Below are 15,911 nucleotides of genomic sequence, written 5' to 3'. Positions count from 1 at the left end.
GCTATAAAGTAGGTCATGACGCATGCGCATCTATATCTTTGGGTTATCGCCGAATATTTTTCAAACGACTGAAAAAGCAGCATCCGAGCATCCGAGGTTTTGGCAATTTTTAAAGTCAGTGTGATGTGGTAAGCATCATGTCAAGTTGGAACCATCGTTCCAAAGCTTGTGAAGTATATTACTTGAGTTTTAAGAATTTTATTCAGCCAGAAACACTTAGAAACCTGTGATCCAAAGTGGACACGGCGACGTTGGCGTCGTCGTCGCCAGGCGGCCACTGCCTGACGTCGCGGCGTTGACTGCTGCGGTTGACCTGCTGCGTGCTGTGGATTATTCCTCTATGGGATAATGCACCCGCCGCGCCGGCCCCTAGAAGTGGGGTACTATGGGGCTCCGCGCAAAGTAAAATTGGTTGTAGACATGCTTTTTCAAAATTTTGATTTTCTTTTCTGAACGAATTTTAAAGGGTAATCCTTACTTTTAGGACCCCTTTCCTATATAAGGTTAAAAGACTCACCAAAACAGCTGACTAAATGACACTCAAAAGTGACATTCTGATATTCATTGACACATTTGAACATTTGGCAGTGACACCTCTTGAATATCAGCAGGGTTGATTTTGTAGAAAGAGGGCAGGGTTTTGATTTATGAGGGGTTAAAGACGACGATGACAAACAGACATGACAGAAAATAAATTTAAAAAGCAAGATGGCGAACTGCAAAAAAAGGTAGGAAAGTCACATTTTCTTTGAAAGTGCTTTCAAAATTATAACTAACATGAGTTTTCTGAAGAAAAAAGTCACTTTGGTACTGGACAGTCATCTGCAAAAGTCAGTTTTGAACAGAACTCGTACAAAATAGAGGTGTTCTAAAAGTAAGGATTACCTTTTAAAGAAACGTGGGCCTAAAAATGTCCAGTAGTTGGTAGTGAATACATTTGTTGTAAACATTGCGCTTACGCTAATGGTGCGTTCCTGGGCCCAGTTTCTAAACATAAATTCTAAATGTCTAATAACTCAGTTGGTGATTTTCTTCCTTGTTCTCAACTATGCAGGTGTGGACCAATTATGTCAGAATCTGTGTAACCAGACATTGTATCCGACAAAATGGATGCAGACAGCGTGTATGACGAGACACCAGTCCGAGACCCTGGTGGGGGTGCCAGGGGTCATGAGTTACCACAGGGTAAGTGTGCCAATAAACAGCCAATTTAAGTTGGGATATGGCATCAAGATACATAGCACCACTAGTATGGCAACGGTATTGCAGCACTGTATCCTTTGCCACACGGTGTGCAAACCACCAGGTTGATTAGGTCGTCTCATATCCAATTTTTTGAGAGATTTAGGCATCTTTCTGGAGTCCATTTGCACACGTGAAACCTCTGTGGATGGCAGCCATTTTGAATGTAAGAAGAGATGACCCCAAAGCTGGGTTGTCATGTTTATGCAAATCGATCTTGTCGCTCAGGCGCGCGAGTTGCAATGCGACAGCTGTTTCTTTGACAATGGATCCACCCATTGTCAAGGGTTGCGCGCTGCTATCTGTTGAGAGATTGTACAAGAATGATACACAATCTGTTTTGTGATCAGAGAATGCGCCCAGGTTTATGTTGAATAACTTGACTCAACATTTGATGGCTATTAACTGTTGGAAATGTGTATAGTCATGGCATAAAAATCGCTGCTATGCCAGATGTAAACAAACAGCTTCTTTTTTTCCCAAACTATTTCTGTCCCTTGACAGATAGCGAACAGCGTCGTGCACAGCAGAGACGAGCCGTTGCCAAGATCAGCCGAGAGGAGTTGGAAGATAAATACCTCCGCCTCCACGATGAGAACTTGGTCTTGAAGAGACACGCCCGCAAACAGGAGGAGAAAATTAAAAAGTGAGTCTGGAATCTGGCATTGCGGTTGTATTGTCCTGGTGCCTTTTGGAAATTTCTTGTAAAACTGGTTTAAATAAATCAAGTTGCAGTACCATTCTCTGACTTCAGATTTGGGGGCTCATGGACGGAGAAAAACTTAGACCTCACACAGAAATTAAAAACAACCTTTTTATGTTGGCTTTTCATATCAACTGATGAGGATTTTCTTTCTTCCAATTAACATCTAAACCAGCACATTTGAAAGGCTTCCAAAGAGACTTCTCATTGTAATTGGGTTATTATCTCATTATGTAGAATGGCCACCAAGTTGCTAAGACTAGTCAGCGATCGGAAGAAGCAGGACCAGGAAGAGGGAGGAGCCAAGAGGCCTGCTCGTAAGGGGCGGGACGTGGAGACAGAAGAGATGCTTGAGGACCTTCAGGGTAAAGTGAGGGAACTCCACAAACAGAACGACTTGCTTAAGAACAAGGTATGCAGAAGGCTTGGTACTAGACCAGAATGTCGATCATCTTTGTTTACAATAAGTAATTTATTTGTTTTAAGGATGGTTACATTTTTGAGCAGTGGATTTGTGAAAATTGCCACAGGTATTTGGTTAGATTATATTTAACTAGGAAGGGGAATTATTTTGGGAGTTGGGGGTGGGGACGTTTTGAGGACAGAAGAAATATAGGGTTCAGCTGTCCCAATTTTAAGCAGAAAATGGTCTAAATTTCAGTTTCTTGAGTTTTCTTGCATGATATGGTTTATGCATATGGTAAGGATGGATGATTTTTTTCAAATAGCAATTTGCTCTTTTCACACTTCCGCCATGGGCATGCAGAGCCTCGATCTGGCAACTTTACACAATAAATATAGCCGGTTCAGTGATTCCCGTGTCGGTGTTCAGATCACTGAACCAGCTATTTTTATTGTGTAAAGTTGCCAGATCGAGGCTGTGCATGCCCAATGGCGGAGTGTGAAAAGAGCGAATAAATCAAGATGCTTCAAAAGTTACCGTGAAATTATTGAGAATTTTGAAGGAATGGGGATGGCATGGAGATTTCTATCAAAAATGCCACTTGGTATATTTGTGTGATTCTTATCCTGATCAACATTATCAGGAGTGCTATTGACAGTGTTCAGCACAATGTCTTTGTCATCATTTTATGATCTCTTTTTTTGCATGTGTTTCTAGTTGATGGTTACTAAACAACAGCTTGCCACTCAGGGTACCAGATCGACACCCTATCCTCATGTCCAATCCAGGATAAATACTGTAAGTTTTATTGGATTATCTCATTCAGGGTTGACACTCCCATTTTTTTCATTCAGTTCTAAGTAAAACAAGTACCGTATGAGTCCAAACCTTCAACTAAGGACAATTCTAGAATAGTCCAGTATAGACTTATAGTGTGGTTGCCAAAGTAATTTTGCGTATCACAAGCAAGGGTCTTTGAATTTCACTGAGACTTAAAGATATAGTCCATCATTTGTAATTTGTGCATTTTGTTCGTTTGAAGCAACAAAAGTGCTCAAAATCTAAAGAAGGGCACTGAACAACTAACCTGATGTAGTTTCAGCTCAGCTTCAGCTGTATATTCCGAGAAAAACAGCATTCTAGGATCTCAATTTCAAATCAAAAGTTGCTGAATCATGTTTTGAATTGGGCCTGAATTCAGCGTCCGAGACACGTTCTGACTGAACTGATAGCAGTTACGCGATGTCGCGCAATGATCCGACGAATTATAGCAACTGTGCGCGCATGTGTGTCGTGTCAACGCTTGCGCGCGCTTCGCCGAATAAAAAAAGGAACTACTAACGAAAATTTCCAACGGTGCTTCTTAAGACGCACTGTTGGAAAGGCCTTCTTTCGTTGATTTCTTCAGAATGACAGCTTGCCAGAAAGAATAATTTCACAGGGAGTTTAGTCCCCTTATTATCTTTCAACCAAGTATTTTTTTCAACAATAATTACGCCAGTTACTTTTTGGATAGCTGCAAATGATGGACTCCGGCTTTGACCAGTCTGAAGTCAGTGAGAATTGAGTCTGAATAACTTGACTACGGCTAGCAGCGACACATGCCTCCATGGGAAATGGCTGCAGCCACTTCCCGTAGACACATGAGTACTTGTGAGCCATAGCCACATTATTTGGATGGAAACTTACATTAATATGTGACCGGCTCCACAAAAAAGGGTATTAAGTCGCACTGTGCATTATTGTGTAGTGGCCTGCTCAACATTGAGAGGGTGAAAATGTTGTCAAAATGTGATTTTCTTTTTTTTGGTCATGAATGACATCTTGAATACCTACAGTTTCAGGTTTCATTCACAGAAATTTTAATTTTGATGAACAAAGTGGAAGAAACAACCTTTTTATGTGCATCGTTCTGTTGTTCAACAACAAAGCCAGCTATTTCAAGGCCTGTTTTCTCAGTTGTGCAATTTGAACTCTAAGGAAGTAATTAATATGCAAATAAGTCATATCTCCAGAACGGGAGGGGCTATGGAGCTCTAGTATATGCCAAATGAAAGCTTACATTGTGGGCTTTCCAACCATGTATATAACTCAATTTTTTGTGGAGCCGGTCACATGACCTTAACTTACAGAAACTTACACTGGAGTGTAGGGTCAAGACTGTTGACCAGTGTATTATATTTAGGCTTAAAAGATTGATTCCAAAACAGCATAGGAATTGGTCATGGAAAGCCCTAATTTTGTCCTGGAAAAAGCGTGGAAAAAACATGGAATTTCTTTTTCAGATTTCTGTTGGAACAATACTATTAACTGTATGGCCTACTCTACAGGCCCGAATATACATTTATGCACAATGTCACAGATCAAAGCTAGGAAACTATAAAGATGGCAACACTATACCCCATGAAAAAAAAATGATGGGACGTTTTGATACTTGTGTTGCAGTCCCATTTCAGCAAAAGAGTGTACATTAGTTTGTAATAACTAACTCTATTGTTTTGTTTGTATTTAGGGTCTACCCAAACCGCCACCACCAGACAACGTCCGAAAAGGCTTGAGAGTACAGGGACATGATCGGACCAAGTAAGACAATGAGATCGTTTGAGTCACGCAGTAGAACTAATGTACATGATCCCATATATAAATGTTTTGAATTTACACTTTGCATGTACACATATTCTTGTTCTGTACATATGGGGACTATACACACGAGTTGTCCCATGGTACTTTTGGGACCGAAGACGCTGTGGGGACAGCAGAAAGTTCCCATAACTCGGTTCTAATGTGCCTTACAATGAAAAACTTCCCCATAATGCGGTGACGGCCTGCCCATAGCCAACACCCCAAGTCATTTACCCAAGAGTGTAGGCATTGGGTATGTTGTGTTGACAATCATTGGGCAAAATTTTAACTCAATCGTGACCTGTCATCAAAATGAGCTTAAAGTCAGACTTTTTAACAATTGAGATATTTACATATCTGGATTCTGCAGAACAAGAGCTTTCCAATGGTATACAACATTAAGGGGTACTGAGTTCAGTAACAGAAACATAGACCACCAACTTTAATAAGCCTTTGTTCTAATGACGTCACACTTTGTTTACATGTGCACTTTCCTATGGAGCCAGTGGGGGCCCACGGTCCACTGAGCACCATAAGAAAGCGAACACGTAAACAAAGTGTGACGTCATCAGTACAGAGGCTTATACTTGAAGTGGTAGAACTGATTCTTGAGAAAATGGCTTTTAAAACATCTTGCAATTGTGTTTATGAAATAGGTTCTAAAAATGTTTGTCCGAACTGAAAAAGTGAATAAAGGTAGTGCAGGACTCACAGATTAAGGTTCACCTGAAAACAAAAAAATTATGACCATCCCTTCAAATTTTAGCTGTGCAAAATGGCAATTTCCAACTTTAAGCTCATTTTGTAGTAACAGGTCCACTTGCCCAAGTTGTGTGAAGTGTCAAATACATGTATACACTTACAATAAGGGCACTTTCAGTGTGTAATCAATCACATGGTCAAACATGCACATTACTGGTTTATGTATTCCAACAATTTTGAAGCCATCAGAATTGTATTAATCCATTTTCCCCCCTCAGATCAGCCACACCCAGAGCTTTCAGGACGGATGTCCTACCAAGATACGGTCACAGTCTCCTTGAGGAGGCAAGAGAGGAGAACCACAGACTGTGAGTAGTCACTATGCGGTTGTCTCAGCCTATAGCCTTAATGTGTTTTGAAGGAAAAGGATAGGATTCATTTTCAGGATCGTTTGCAAATACCCAAAAAGTACCTTCCGATTTACTGACAGAAACCTTGCTCAAAGTGAAGATAGGACTGGTATCAAATACCCTTTGAACGTATTCTGCCTGAAATAATGTCTTTCCAAAGAAAACAAGAACTAAAGGTGTTCTAAAAAAAGTTGCCCATGGGTACACTTTTTTTTTTATTTACATTTTTCACTTTTCTTTACCATTTCCGTACTTTTCTGTGCATGAGCTATGGAGCCGGGTACAAGACCCAAAAATTGTGCAGATGTTTCCGCCGTTTTCTCACAATGTGTATTAACCACTGGGCTGAATATGCAACTTACTTACAATTTTGAGCAATTTTGTTGAAAACAATGCACAAAAGCTAATGATCAATGTACCTTTAACATGTTGGCAGTAGTATGTATTAAGTAGACCAAATGCGAGTGATGAGATGTTGGTTCAGATTTCAGTTTGCAGAATGTCAACTTATCCTATATTTTATGGATACCGTTCCATTTGCACAGAAAGCAGAAGAATACATATTTGTGTTACTATGATCACAGTTCAAGGGCGGATCCAGAGAGGCTACAGGAGGGGGAGGGCTCTCTCAAGTAAAAAATGACCTTATTTGAGAAAATTTTGGTTATGGGGAGGGGGGCCTCTGCGCCCCCTGGATCCGCCACTGCAGTTAAATTGGATACCTGACCTAACCCTATGATAGGACAGGCTCTGGCTTCAAAATAAGGATGCAAATCCATATTTAGTTTGGTAAGCATTTAGCCCAACCTTCATGCACCATTCGAACATTTAGCCAACACTTTACAAAGGCTGACACTTTATAAACGTTGTGCAGGAAAGGTGGATATTAAAAAACCATTATTGAATTGTATTGAATTGTATTGAAATGATGTCTGTCACAGTATGTGTGCATCGCAAATAGGAGAGGCAGTGCATGGTTTATATTAAAAACATCAAATAAAATAAATTGCATATGATGCATCCGGTCAACTCAAGATCAACTTGCTGATCATTGAACAATATAATGTTACACTTTGTATGTGATCAAGTACTAAGGTGCTTCTAATGCTTAAAAATGCTTTTGTTTTACAAGAAACTAGGATTCTTTGTGAGCAGACCACATGAGTACTTGGAAATAATATGTTGGAACTTGACACAGTGATATTTTTTTGTCTTTGAAACCCAGTGAGGAAATGATTCAGGATCTGCAGGATCACATCGCCTCATTAGAGCAAGATCGGGAGATTCTACAGGAACAGGTAGGTGCAAATTGGTGCAAACTGTAGTTGTTTATTATTGTGATTTGTGACAATACAACAGTTCTTGACCATTGATGAGCTTGTTCAAGCGCATAGGACAAATAACTCCCATACTGTTTTCATGTTTGACGGCAGACACTGTTCAAAGTACAAGCATAGCGTGAAATTACTCTCAAAACAGAAATGTATGCGTTCAGTTAACTCAAAATGCATTCCTAGTGAGGTGAAAGTGTTTCTTTTTGCTTGTTTCATGACATTTTTATGGTTATTTGTTTCAGGATTGAGCTACAATGACTCAATACAATGTTTGGAAACCTTACACTTTTTACCCGAAACAACTTATCTATCTAAAACAATATATAGAAAGATGACTTTTTTTAATGCGCCCAGGTGAGAATCAAGGAACTGGAGCATGATGAAACATTACTCAGACTGAAGGAAAAGATGTCAGCAGGTCAAAGGTCAGTGTGGATAGTTGTTCCTATGTCTATGCAGTATTCTTGACATTCAGCAATAATCTAAGAATTAGAATCTTGTCTTGCCATTGGAAGTTGGAAATTATAGTATGCACTCTCTATACATGTTGTGTTAGAAAATGCATTTAGCTTGCTTCAGACAAAGCAAAAAGTACTAAACTAGTTGCAGAAATGAGTAGCCTTGGTCAAGGCGTTCGTCGTTATATCCGTCCGTTTGGTCGGCGGCATTTCTTTGCTATGCCGTGCATTAAAAATGCAGCATGAACAGCGACCTCATGCGGCCGCTATTTTTGCAAATCATTCGGATCTGATCAAACGCTTTGGTCCAATCGTCGGCAAAAGCTTATGTTTTTATTTATATTGCGCTAGATTTCTAGCGCACGACCTCATATGCGAATACAGATAAGTGGAGGCCTGGCTAAGGCCAAAAAAAAAAAGTCTCCGGTTTCTGGTATGCGCGCGCGTCGCCGTAGCCATGCGCGTCGGCAAAATGAAAAAGTTTTTTTTCAATAAAAGATGATGTCTCAAAACCGCCAAACTCACTGGTTCGACTGGAATTCTGCTGCTGCACAATTTTAACGTGTTTTTAGATGGGGTTATGATCGAGAATAAGCTTTATGTGGCCTCTCTGGACTCCCATATATTTGCACTAAGTTTAGTCGGGCACCATTTGCAGTCATCAGCCGACATTTGAAGCCAAAAAAAAAACAAAAACACAGGTAAAAAAAAAAAAAAGCCGCGTCGCCGCACCACTTTTGGGGCAAGCTCCATACCAGAAACCGGAGACTTTTTTTTTTTGGCCTAATATGTGGAGTGTCCAATCACACCTTGGTAAATCTCGACGTCATCATATTATTTGCAGCTGTTTGCCTTTTTCAAACGTGTCAGAAACCACATTTTTGATGCATTGGTGTAGTGTGTAATGTGAGACATACAGTACATGTCTCGCCACACCGCTCGCTAACTATTATGCAAGTTTCCAAGCAACGATCGGCCAATAAAAAAGCGACTTTTAAGGTCAGCTTAGGACATTAGCATAATGAGCACCACCCCCAAAACCTCACATGGACGATTGGACCAAGGCATTAGTCTAGATCCAAATGATTTGCATATAAATAGTGGCCGTAGGAGGTCGCTGTTCGCGCTGTATTTTCACATGCATCGCAAAGCGATCAGTCAGCGCGCAGCGTACGGACGAATAATGACGAGCGCCTTGACCAAAGCTAAGAAATGAGCTGTAGAAGCACACTGATATTAAATGCCACTTTAAAGGCAAGTAAATTTAGCTGCCTGTTCTTTTCTCTTCATTGTAATTATTCGAGAGGTTTCGCATGCAAACTGATACATGTGTCTTCGTTGAGCTATCAGTCATTCCGTTCCTCACATCTTGTATGCTTCTGTGGGGAACTGCTACAAATGTTGGTAGCAATCCAAAATGGGAGCCTACGTTACCTATCGTGAGCATCGTGTTAGCACATTTCAATTGTATGGCGAACGATAGTTTTAAACTAAGTGTACTGGTTGGTGAGTCTTTGTTCAATGTGTGTGCGCTGCTCAATGATGGTCACCATGCTAGTGCAATACATGAATGTATGTATAGTACATGTAATTTTAACCTACCATCCAACACATGCTATATTGCGACATGAGTATGGTGCGTTGGGATCGTGTCAAGTTTTTCTGGCCCTATGGCAAAAACCCACTGGCATCCCTTTCTTGTGTGAAACTCTCATGTGAAACCTCTCTTCAGGGTGCGTAAAAAAAAAGGAAATCCAAATGGTGCCCGTATTTTAAAAAAAAAGAAGTTCTGCATCATTCAAATCGCTCATGTACTTTTTCAGTTTGGAATTTTAAACACAAACACCATTTTTCAACCTTGTCCACGTATCACAATAAAGGTAAGTGATATTTCAGCAAAAAAACAACTATTCACATATCAGAAAACACATCAGACTCTCGTAACCATGATAATTGGCACTTATCATAACATTTATTTAAAAAGCTGCTGCTTCCAATGTTAAAATAATATGCTGTATAATGTCCAGAGTTTATAGTCTTGCCATGCCTTCTACTTGGCTACCCTGGAGACTTATGGGATTATTCTGATATCGTTTTCGGGATACGACTGGTTTCTTTTTTACTGAAATATCATGTATCTTTAAATGTGGTCCGTGGACAAGCTTAAAAACGGTCTTTGTGTTCAAAATTCCATAACTTGAAAAGTACATGAGTGATTTGAATAATTCTTTCACTAAAAGAAAGCTTTATTAATTGGGCTTTCATATTCTAGATCTGGAAAGCACTACATGCAGAACTTCTTTAAAAAAAATTGGGGGCACCATTTGGGTTTCATTTTATTTTTGCTCTCCCTGTATTAGTGCAAATTTATCCACCTGGTCTAGCCTGTACATGTAAATTAGTTGCACACAAAAGTTCTCTAGTTTCTATTGCAGCAAAAATGTTATTTAGAAAGAGCCTCCCGCATTCAAACTGTCTGTTTTTCTTACAGTGTTTGTCTAAAAAAGATAATCTTTTCTGTCACCTGGTTTTCATTCTTTATCTTCCCTCTGTTTCCATGACAACAGGCATACAGCAAAGTAAGTGTTCAGCATCAGCTGATGCAGTGACATGTGTGTGAATTTGTTGCACCATTTGACCATATTCCTGTGCTTTCCTGAACCCAACAATGCACGTACATGTATGAATATGCACGAATGGTTGTGTGGTTGTTAACCCTGTATCTTACGGAAAATGACTTTAATAGAGATTTGCCAGGCGGAGAATGGCAATGGTATGCAGGTGTCTGTCATATTTTCTGAAGAAGAGATTAGTTTCCACATGGTGTTACCCGCAGTCTTACTTTATCTCATCTGCCATGCAAAGCTTCAAGTCTTATATATTTCCTTTGTCATTATTGAAGGAGTAATTGTGCACTAATGTTGTGCATCGGGTTGGGTTGACCAGGCCAGACTGAACTGAAACATTATGGATGTCAACCGAAACTGATCTGAACTCCCCAAATCCGACCCAACCCGACAAAAAAACGAACTTACCGAAAAAACCTCCAAATATCTGGCTTGGCAAATCGTCCTATATTTCACGAACACTGTCTGCTTTTTGTGCCCTTAAAGTTACCCACGTCACGTGATTTTTTTTGGAAATCATCGTCTCTCAGTAAAGAATCGTACCGTACGTAGAGCGGTGAACGCTCCTAACTCAACCGACAGGTGGGCCTACACTTTACAGACTGTGCATGATAGACCGCAAGCCACATGCACAATGGTGCAGTGGGTGGACATTGTATTGGTCATATCGGGTTTTTCACAAGACGGCTTAATTGACCAGACCCGACCGGAAAATCGCATCACCAAAACCGACCCGACCCAACTGAAATGATGGAAAAACCAAACCGAAAGGAAAAACCAAACTGAAGTCATTGTCGGGTCGGGTCGGTTTTGGGTTGGGTTTGCACAACGTTATTGTGCAAAAACTCCATTTGATTTGTACTTAAAACCAGGAAAATTTGAAGCCAAATGTCCATTTACAAGCCAATATAATATGTGAGGTTAAACGGTGGAAAAATAACACTTTGTTGGAAGCAAGTTTTTTTAACAAGCCAAATGCATTCTATGGAATTTCCAGGGATTTGCAAAAGTTATAACTGAGGGATTGCCTAAATAGCACCTGTGAAATTAACCCCAAACTTTTCAAAGGGTAATAATGTGGTCCTGCTGTCTTTCATTTCCTTGCATTAATCAATATAATTCCTGTAATTAATTTAATTCTTTTCATCATAGCTGACTGTAAAGATGGGTCGTCATCACCTTTCATTTTCATCAAGCATGTTTCTCCATAACCCTTTTTCTCCACCCCCCTCCATCCATCCCCCTCCACCCTCACCCCCCCCCCCCCAAACTCTTCCACCTCATTCATCAAGTAATGTCCGTCATTCATGATTACATTCTTGTTATGGCAATGTTACGCCCAACTATATGGCAGCGGTCCCAACTATGTTTAGACAGTCTCGACAATAGTTGCAGAATTCCTAACTATAATTGGGATGATCCTAGCTGTAGTTAGGATCGTCCCAATTGACCTATCGCTGTTTGTGAGTTAGCCACGCCCCTAAGACAACCCTGTGGAGTTTTTGTACACTAATTCTCGTTTGTCTCAGATTTTGCGCGTTCCGCGTCCATTTGTATATCATGTAATTGGACAATATTTCACAAGCTGCGTTGACGCGATTCTAATGTGATGCTGCCGCCATAGATCAATTATAGTTGGGGACGACGCCATATAGTTTGGGCGTAACAGCAATAGTGTCAAAAGCCTGAAAATATGAATCATATAACAGACAGCATGTGATTAATAGACCTAAGACATAATGGCGTCACGCTCTGTTTACATGTGCGCTTTCCTATGGGAGCCAGGTGGGGACGAGAGCAAATTGTCCGCACCTAGCTTCCATAGGAAAGCGCACATGTAATAATAATAGTAATGGCTTCTTGTATAGCGCTCATGTCCGTCACGAAGTGACGCTCCTGGCGCTCTATTATTACCCTGGCTTTAGCACGGCTGCCATTATGGCGCTCAAGCATTGAAGGAATCTCTTCCTACCAGGAACCCATTTACTACACCTGGGTGGAGAGAGGCAGTTGTAGTAAAGTGCCTTGCCCAAGCGCACAAGCACCGTGTTCATCGTCAGGATTCGAACCATGTACCACGGCACACGAGTCGAACACCGTAACCACTGGACCACAGCACCCCAGTCTGAAATGTAAACAAAGCGTGATGTCATTATGTCTTAGGTCTATTCCATAGCATGAGACGTTCATTTTTTTTAATTGAATGATTCTCCCTTCATCACCCTTTGCTTGCATTCATTCCAATTCCCGTCATGTTGTACACAGTGCATTCAACTTCATGGTAAAGTTTGAATATCTGTGCGGCCAACTTACATGTATGTTATCACAGCCCTCATAGAGTTACATGTATATTCCCAATTGAGGGTTGTACATTTATTTTGGAAATGGACTCTATGCATGGACTGTAGAGGGCGCTTTGTGTCCACTTTCAAGAGCTCTAGTGGGAGGGACACACTGTGCACTGCAGCAGATTTCATTAAACTCATCGTAACTTATGATGCATCGCAGCGCTGCAACGAGTTGTATCGCTACGATGCGTCGGAGCTGTGATGCATCTTGTGATTCACTTCACAAAACGCGTCATAAGTGTGACGCGTCGTAGGTGTGTTTGTAGCTCAAACACAGTGACTGTTATATGTATTTATTCAGCGTACAGTAAATAGTCGTTTGATATTCGACAGAGTCGTCGGATATCCTCTCGAAAAGTTTTTAAAACGTAAAACAAATTGGCAGGCGTGTGATGCAGTTTTAAAGGAAAATAAGCTCGCGGTGGACTGTATAGCTACTTTGAAATTTCAACTGCAAAATTCCAGGCTAATTCGTAATTACTTCAGTGCATTTTCCATTTACAACTTTACACACATTCTCTTGGTGTTATTGTCTCGTTTATGTAATTTTTATGGCATAAAACTGGCTAAGAAAAGGACGCTTCTTATTTTACACTAAACACGTCATTACTTGCGACGTGTTTTGATCCGTTTTCAAGGAACTTACGATGCGTTCAACACATACAAGTTTCATGCAATGGATCATTTGATGCGTTGCGAATTGCGACGTGTTACACGTCGTAACTCAGGTTGCTATGCGTCGCAGCGCTTCGTGAAATCGAGTGCTGGTTTGTATTCGCGTATAGTGTGGAGTATGCAGGAATTAATCTCTTATTTAAATATTCACAAACCTGAAGCGTCTCTGCGCGAGCAGTAAGTGTACGGCGCCAGTGAGTACAAGTGTTTCTCCCATTGTGATGTCAGTTGTCCCCCAGGCTCTCTCTTAGTAACCGTTGAGGGGGAACTTGTGCACGGAGTCCATAAGGATTTTAACAAAAGGTGCTGGGAGATATAGTTGCTTTAACTCAGGTGTTCTTGTTATTATTCTTACAATTGAGATTTAATATATGGTTAATATGTATGGTTAATGTGGATAGTCTATATTTAATATAGGAATGTCAACCACAAGTTTGCTAACTTTGACTTCCCTGCACAAACACTAACTCTGTGAATACTAACCAACCAAATTTGAAACGATTTAAGCAGAATAAGCTTCTGAATATTATTATGAGAAGTAAAACACACTGAGCAACTTGAGTTAGTTGTTTTGGTTCGAACCCTGAACCACATGAATGAGACAACATAATGACCTGCTGACAAACTTTTCTGGCATCGTTTTTTTTTTATGAAAAACCAAAACACCTAAAAAAAAACCCCGGTTGTTTGTGGTAACAATTGTGTCAATGAACGTAATGAACCTGCTTTACTGGGGGAGAGCACATCAATTGTAATCTGTCAATCAACCTATCGCGGTAGAATCGTGTCAACGCAGCTTGTGAAATAGTGTCCAATTACATGATATACAGGCATGCAACTTTTCCTCGGATCAGCTGATTTCCCTGTTTTTCATTTCACAATTAGGCCATTGAAAATTGAAAAAACACTGTACAAAGTCTTGTAAAAATTGGAATTTCCTCGTTTTTTGGTTAATTCCAAGTTGCATGACTGGATATACAAATGGACACGGAACGCGCAACGTCTGAGACAAACAAAACTTAACGTACAAAAATTCCATTGGGTTGTCTAAGGGGCATGGCTATCACACAAACAACGATAGGTCAATTGCAACAAAAGCTAATAATTCTATTAAAAAAAATATTATTTGGTTGGGGGCGAGGGTTTACATACCACATTTTCACCTCACTGTATTTGCCAGCCACCTCACCAGTTTTGTGTTATTGAACTCTCTTCCAATGTTGTTAATCGTTAACCAGGACAAACATTCATGAGAATGTTGAGATGATTCGTCTGCAGAGAGAAGTCAAGGAGAAATCCACAAAGCTGCAGGCTTTGAAATCTCAGTTTGCTAATCTAGAAGAGGTCAGTATTAAAAAAATGTCGCCAACAATCTATCCTGATTTGGAGAATGACTAAATTTTCAGTAGTTGCACAAAACATTTTGTTTGTAATAGATGGATGTTGTAACAGTTCTTGGAGATGTGTAGTCTTTCTTGCAAATTGTGCAATAAAAGGCCAAAAGGAATTTCCCGTAATAGGCTATCAGCTTCGGTCCAAAAATTGGGCCACCGGTATCAAATGATCAAAAAGTGCAATGCTCATGGCAATTTTTGCAAGGTATACGCATCTAGAATTGGAAAATGTGTTATAGCTTTGTAGTGTGAGCGGTGGCAGTTTTTGGGTGTTACCACTTTTTATTTTTTTTCAAAATGGCCGCCATTGTGCTTGAACTGGATTAATTATATGTGGTTACAAGCATGTTGTGGCTGCCATTTTAAAAAAAAACAGTGATAGCACCCAAGAAGCTGCCACCGCTGCAATGTTATCGCATATTTTCCAACTACAGGGGTGCATACCTTGCCAAAAATCACAATGACCATTATTCCCCTCATTTGATACCGACCAAACCCCCAGGCTGATGGCCTATAAGGGATAATAAAGTTAAAATGACATGAATTGAATTGAATACCAGTTGAAACCTAAAGTTACCAAGTATTTTAAAACCTTGGTTCATTTCTGGTTTTGGCTTGAGGGTAGTTTAGGGCCCCGGCCTGGGGACTCTGACTCAACATTGCTCCATGCCGGAGGCTGCCCCAGAAATTCCTGCATGTTCTGCCTCTGAACGATTTTCGACACATCATCCCATTTTCTTGTGGTATAGATCTCTTTTTGAAAACATTTTATTTCAGATAATTATAAAATTGAACATAGAAATTGACTGGAGCGGAATTTGAACCTTTGACATTCAGAAAATTGTATTTTTTTGTGCTCTTCCGACTAAGTTGTCCAGCCCGATGTAAGCAGTTTTCCCAATTTATCAGTATGATTGTTCGAGGGCGCTTGTCAGAAGCCATAAACCTGTATGTGGCATCACCCCCAAAGTCACGGAGCTAGCAACATTAACA

General features: G+C 40.3%; 1 protein-coding gene across 2 annotated transcripts in view; it reads left to right on the top strand.

Annotated features, from left to right (window-relative positions):
- The first annotated feature begins 73 nt into the window (after positions 1 to 73).
- LOC119745943 (protein fantom-like) overlaps positions 74 to 15,911 on the top strand; it is a 54,734-nt gene continuing 38,896 nt past the window's right edge. The window contains exons 1-11 of one of the 2 annotated variants that reach the window (XM_038222654.1): positions 74 to 128; positions 1,055 to 1,185; positions 1,747 to 1,888; positions 2,183 to 2,357; positions 3,066 to 3,146; positions 4,861 to 4,931; positions 5,951 to 6,040; positions 7,308 to 7,380; positions 7,771 to 7,841; positions 10,442 to 10,453; positions 14,763 to 14,868. In XM_038222654.1, the coding sequence (XP_038078582.1) occupies positions 1,107 to 1,185; positions 1,747 to 1,888; positions 2,183 to 2,357; positions 3,066 to 3,146; positions 4,861 to 4,931; positions 5,951 to 6,040; positions 7,308 to 7,380; positions 7,771 to 7,841; positions 10,442 to 10,453; positions 14,763 to 14,868 (900 nt within the window). In that variant the 5' untranslated portion in view covers positions 74 to 128; positions 1,055 to 1,106. The remainder of the gene's footprint in view (positions 129 to 1,054; positions 1,186 to 1,746; positions 1,889 to 2,182; positions 2,358 to 3,065; positions 3,147 to 4,860; positions 4,932 to 5,950; positions 6,041 to 7,307; positions 7,381 to 7,770; positions 7,842 to 10,441; positions 10,454 to 14,762; positions 14,869 to 15,911) is intronic. The other variant, XM_038222663.1, reaches the window with a different exon arrangement.

This window comes from Patiria miniata, unplaced genomic scaffold (genome assembly GCF_015706575.1).
Source record: "Patiria miniata isolate m_02_andy unplaced genomic scaffold, ASM1570657v1 HiC_scaffold_12, whole genome shotgun sequence".
Classification (NCBI taxonomy): domain Eukaryota; kingdom Metazoa; phylum Echinodermata; class Asteroidea; order Valvatida; family Asterinidae; genus Patiria; species Patiria miniata.
Note: the sequence above shows the minus strand (reverse complement) of the source record. Positions and strands in the feature narration are given on the sequence as shown.